The 6,000-nt window shown below is 40.6% G+C and overlaps 1 protein-coding gene across 2 annotated transcripts in view; it reads right to left on the bottom strand.

The window, feature by feature from the left end:
• The window catches only part of PDE11A (phosphodiesterase 11A), a 104,283-nt gene continuing 98,283 nt past the window's right edge, over positions 1 to 6,000 (bottom strand). For both annotated transcript variants that reach the window (XM_058027981.1, XM_058027982.1), the window contains one exon: positions 1 to 964. In XM_058027981.1, the coding sequence (XP_057883964.1) occupies positions 803 to 964 (162 nt within the window). In that variant the 3' untranslated portion in view covers positions 1 to 802. The remainder of the gene's footprint in view (positions 965 to 6,000) is intronic.

Raw genomic sequence — 6,000 nt, 5'->3', positions numbered from 1 at the left:
CTATAATTAAAAAAAAAAAGGAATGTGTTATAAGAGCATTTTTGAAAAGAAAAAAAAACAACCCACTCTAAAATTACCATGCAATATTTTGCGTTTATGCAAACTTCTCTTGCTGAAAAATTTGCTGCAGTGTTAATATGAATTTCTCAGGGAAGAAGGGACAGCTTGGTGTTTTTAAAGATAATAAAGTTTGTTTTTAAGTGTAGCAAAGGTAGGCAATTCTAAAGGCCCTGATCAATCACTAAGAAGCTTTGTTGTAAAAAAATACTTCTTCAGAATACAAAGCAGGCTTTTCAGAACATTCAGGCATAAAAGAGGAGGGAGAGTAAGAGAAGAGCATCACAAAAGCAGGCATAATTGATTCATAACATGTACTGAAGAGATGCAAAACAACAATGTAATTACACACTATTCTGTTTTCTGCAGCTCCTTGCATATGAATTGGCCAGCTTGCATCCCAGTCCTGGCTCTGTATTATTAATTTTATTAAGCTGTGAGTTCTTATATTTCAGTCTGTTGTCAGCTTTACAGATTTTTACAGCAGCAGTTGAAATGTAGTGGAGCTGAGTGAACGCTTCTTCTGTTTGGTGTTGCGTGTCGCTCCAGACCCCAGCGCAATCCCACTGCAGGCTTCCGTTCAGTCCCACTAAGCCTTCCAGGAAAAGCAAACTGTGCTGCCATCAAGATAATATCCCATCAATTAGGCATGTCTGGGAAAGCATTTCTTAAAAAATGGTGGGTCTAAGCACATGAAAACCTTTCAGACAGCTCTTATTGTAAAGTGACACTGATATTTGCAGGCTTAGTTTATGTCTTTGAGGGACGTGGTGAAGCTAGAGGAAAAGGAGGACAAGGATGCTGCCTGAGAAGGAAGTCTTTTCTGGTGCAGCTCCTCCCATTTACCTCTATTTACTGCCACGGAGTCCAGCATAGGCTTCAGTTTCACATTCAGCTTCACTAGACACTGGAAGAAGATTAAAAAGAGGATGAGAGAAAAAATACAGTATATCCATGGCATAGCAGGGAGAAAAAAAGAGTTTAATCTGCACTACGCCCCTGTTCTCCTCACTCCCATCTGTAAATACCTGTGGGGGTAAATTTATTGTCCCCATTTAGTTCTCTTTAACTATCTGACTTGTTTTACATAAGTCTTTAATCCACAAAAGTGTAGAAAAAGGCACAAAAGATGGCTGCTCAACTACTTTAGCTTTCTTGCAATCCTTAAAGATAGTCCTTTTGAGGGATCCCCAAGTGCCTGAGGCTGCCAGCTATGGCATATATGAGCAGGAAGGTCCACTGGCTGGATGACAAGCTGGACAAAGCTGAAATAATCTTCCTCGTGCTCGATTCTTTTTTCCCATAGATGACTAAACCACAACAGTACTGTGCTTTCCCAAGCTGGCGGAAAAAACAATTACTGTGTGCTCAAATTAAAGAAATATGAATGAGTTTTCTTTGAGGTTGCACTGAAATCACCTCTTCTCTACATATCCAGTCCAAAGGTCACAGAGGCCAGTAAGAATCTTTAATCTGGTTTCATCTGGCTTTGAATATATCCCCGAATTATGGAATTCCTGCACACTTTTGCTACAGGTTATTTTACCTTCCCCTTTAATATCACCTGCTTATGTTCAAAGACCACAAGTACTTCACTTGGTTTTGTATCTATATTAAAGAGAGACAGAAATTAACAGCAGCACTGGATGTCAGGAATGGGTTAACCACTTGCCTCCCAAGTGGTCAGGTAATGTGTCCTCTCAGGACAGAGAGTGTTCTTTTGGAGCTTTTCTGGTTAGCAAGCAGTGGCTTTTGCTGAGAGCTGGGCAGCATGCTTTCTCCTGTAGCATGGAAACTATGTATTTGTCATTGGAAAGAAAGGATTGGTGCCAGATTAAAAACCAAAAAGGACAAAGAAGATAGAAAAAGTTGCTCTTCTAGAAGTGCAGAAAATGATAAGAAAATGAAAAGAAAGGGGGAGCAGGTACCTTTGCAGTTGATCGGGTTTTGCTTTAAATAGCAGGGTTAACAGGAGCTGCTTTAAATGGTCCCCAGAGCCCAGACAACACTAAAGAACTGGATTTTTTTATAGCTGGCTTGCAAGCCATGGGAGCTTGGCTTGAAGCAAGTCTTGGTAGATTTTTAATTGAGCTATTATATGATAATTAAGGGTTAATGGCCTGATTTTAAGACGTGCTGAAAACTTGCAATTTCAGTTGAGTTCGGAAGGAAATATGAATGCTCAGCACTTACGAAAAATCACATCATGAGGAAGAAGCTGGAACTTGAATCAAATCCACTTCAAAATTATTTCCTTAGAATATGGCCCAGATTGGGCAGATAATTTTGCAGTCTTGGGCCTGGGTAAGAGGCAGGGTTCACTGCAGCCTCTGCCCCCTACAGCATTGCTTGCTGCTGATGGTCATTCATTTTATAGAATAGATAAGGATTTTCAACTTTCCCATTTCCATGCCTCACAACTCTGCATTTGTATATGTTTATTTCAGACTGTTGTATATTCCTTAAACCTGATTTGGCAGAGTCTAAAACAGAGGGACAGTAATGTATTATAAACAGCTGAGAGTATCTGAAAAGCTCACTGCCATTACCATTAGCACCTGCATTACCACTGCTGGCTCAGTGTCTAGAGAAAGCACATGTGATACTCAGCCCTTGACAGCAACATATCAGACAGATCCTTTCTGTGCACAACCAGTACCTTCAAAAAGTTTTTGTGAAGTCTTTTTCCAATATACACCTTTAATTAAAAAAAAAATCAAATCACTTAATAATAAGAAATACATATAAGCAAGCAGCCTGCTGGTTAAATCAGTCTTTAAAAACTGGTATGCTTCAAACCTCTGTAAGCCCAAAGATGTTCTGCACAAAACAGCAGTACAGGCTGTTCCTGTATGTGTATGTGCATATATATATATATATAAATATATATATATATATATGTATATGTATATACATATATACTATATTTTCTCTCTCTCTCTCTCTCCATATATAGTATATATACTATATACACTATATATATGCACTATACCCAGGAACCTATAGCAGCTGCAGGCAGCACAGAGAAGATGGAGCTCACTGGGACTGCAGACTCTGTGTCAGTGTGGCTGTGCAGCTCTCGACTATGTCTGTGTCCTTTCTGTAACCTTGCTTTTTTGCCAAGGCTGACCACAAGACTGTGATGTTTTCCAGCCTAGTTCCAGGGAGCAATTGCAGAGGTCTGGGCATGACCTCCTGCTGTGCTTGTCCCTCCAGGCACTGGCATCTGCCGTGGCTTATGGCAGGAGCCAGCCCTGTCACGGACTGTGCCAGGATGGCTGCGAGTGCTCGAGGTGCTCGCAGCAATTAGCTTTGCATTGACTGCAGCAGGGACCAGGAGCCCAAGTAGGCTGGGGATAGATTCAGGAAGCGCCCCCACAGTTCTGTGGTAATCACTGTTATCCTATGAGCTGTAAACTCATTTTAAATCTGCAAGTAAATTCACATCTATTTCTTCGAAATATAGATCTAAGCGGACATTAGAGTCCAATAACCCAGGTGCAACAGAGGGTACCAGGTAAATAACAAGAATGGTTAACTACTAACATTAACTTTGATGAAACAGATTATAAGGAGTATTTAAGAAAGAATAAACCATGTCTTTGATATTAATTTTTACCATGGCACCAGCAATTAATTCAATGGAATACGTACAAAATATATAGTGTAATTCTAAGAAACTTTATTTTGTTACACATTAATTTAGGTTAGTGATACTTGACAGTGCAGATTTTGTACTTGGTCTATAAAATGTCTTTATTCAGACATTGATTTGATGTTTGAACCACTGCATCTGTATTTAGTATCCTTTCACTTTGGGATTTTTTCATTCTGATCTAGTCTTTTAATTAAACTGACTACTATAATTCCTATGGAAATTAGCTTTTATTTTATTTTTTCCAGCCACCAAAGCATTTCAGTAGGGCTTCTCTGATACAAAGTGCACAAATTGGATTTTATTTCTTCTTGAGATGTAATTAAAAACTCATTTGATTACTATATATCTGGCCCTGTTTTAATTATTAAACTCCAGTAATCAATTTGCTTTTATGAAGCTTCTGGGAAATTATCTCAAAAGCAACACATTTCTCTCCCTTCTGGCAGGGTCTGCACCATTTACTGAATTACATTCATTGCACCTGTTCCTGATCCGGATTAAACCACCAATTTATTCCCAAAACTCTTTAAGTTTATTTGGCTGTAGCCTTGTCAGGGTTTTCCACCTCCTGGCTGCAGTTTTTGCTTTCTGTTTTACTGAATGAGAACCCCTTGATGTACTGCTCCTCCATGCTACTGTTTTTGATGCATGCCTCTTACAAACAGCTTTGCTTATGATCTGTCTAATTTGGTATCTAGGTTCTTAATACCTTATTTATTACTTGCCTTCCTAGGAAAAGGCTGGGTCTTCACCAGCTGTCTGACATGGGATACCACCACCTAGCCTCAGTAGGTGCAGGAACACCCTGTTCTATCCCTGCTTGGTGCCATGGGCAGGCTGGGGACAGGGAGCCCTGCCTGGGGCAGTTCCTGCCTCCCCTGGGACGTCACTGCCCACTTGCAGTCCTTCCCTGCAGTGCCTTGTGCACAGCAATGGGTACAGGATTGGTGACCTTCCCCATTCCAGCCCCTTTACTGTAAAAGCTGTTTAGCTGCAGAGTGATAAACTGTGGGGGATGCTCTGCCTGCTCCAGCATTAGGAAAAGCCAGAGGGGTTTGCAGTTCCCTTCTGCATCCATGTATTACCTTAGATGTGTGACTAAGCTGTTTGTCAGAAAGTTACTGTATAGCAGTGTCTTTTTCTTAGCACCTTCAATTATTTAGATGTCCTTTGGGACTGTGTACTACTCTGCCCACAGCATTCTTTCCCAAAGTATAGCTCTGCTTATCTATAAACTCCTCAGCACAAGAAAATGTTAACGGCACTTCAGCACTACATTGTGCGCACCTGGGAGAGGGGCAGGGCTGCCTGAAGGAAGAGCACAAATGGGAAAGAGCATAAGATACTCAGAGGAAGTTATTTATGGGAGAAGGTAAGGAGGGCAGAGTGGCTTGGTTTTTCTTCTCTTTCTTTCCTTGTGTATAGAGATGTATATTTTGGTAGATAAAGCATATAGAATGCAGAAACAGTAGTAGTAGAAACAAACCCCTTTCAGAGAGAGGGTGATGGGGAGCACTGGAGGCATTTGTTTCTTCCTCTGGGTGCCAACTTTCTGGGTTGAAGTGGGGTGTGGGGGGAAGAAGACTTCATCTGCTACATTATCTTTATCTCTGGGCAAGGATATTAGTGAAACTGCCTAGATGCAGCACAGCTGTGGTCAGAGGCTAAACTTATTGCTAAAGCAAATACCAAATTTTCTTGTATTATAAGACTAGTACCAAATCTTTTTAAAGAGGGGCACAATATGTCCTAACTTACAAACACTGCATGACTTTTCTTTTTGCCCCCTCCCTGCCAGAGATTCTCATCCAAATATTGACCAGTTCTGACCTTGCTTAACTTACGAGCTTTGACAAGATTACAGCTCATGAAAGTATGGTTGCGGGGCTAATATTTGTAAAGTGAGTTTATGGAATAAGACCATATAAATTCATTTTTATGACTGAGCACATATAAAAAAGTTATAGGTCTCAGTGTTCACTCTACTTTGGAACCCAGTGCTTTCTAATGAATCACTTTTATTATGTAGGCAGTTTCTTAGTTGGAAGGGAGGACCAGTGACCGAGAAGCCATGGGGATAAATTCAGACTCAGTGTAAGCATATGAAGCATTGTTGAAGTCAAGAGAGTCATGACCAGTTACAGCAAGGCTGAATTGGACTCCTGAGTTTTGCTGAAGTGGCTTTCACATGAGAATACATAGGCCAAAGGTGAGCCATCTATCTGAAAGTCCTTGAACTTCAGATTAGTTCAGATAAAAGGGAACCTGTGCTGCAGTCATCCACA

This window comes from Melospiza georgiana, chromosome 7 (genome assembly GCF_028018845.1).
Source record: "Melospiza georgiana isolate bMelGeo1 chromosome 7, bMelGeo1.pri, whole genome shotgun sequence".
In the NCBI taxonomy this organism is placed as follows: Eukaryota; Metazoa; Chordata; class Aves; order Passeriformes; family Passerellidae; genus Melospiza; species Melospiza georgiana.
Note: the sequence above shows the minus strand (reverse complement) of the source record. Positions and strands in the feature narration are given on the sequence as shown.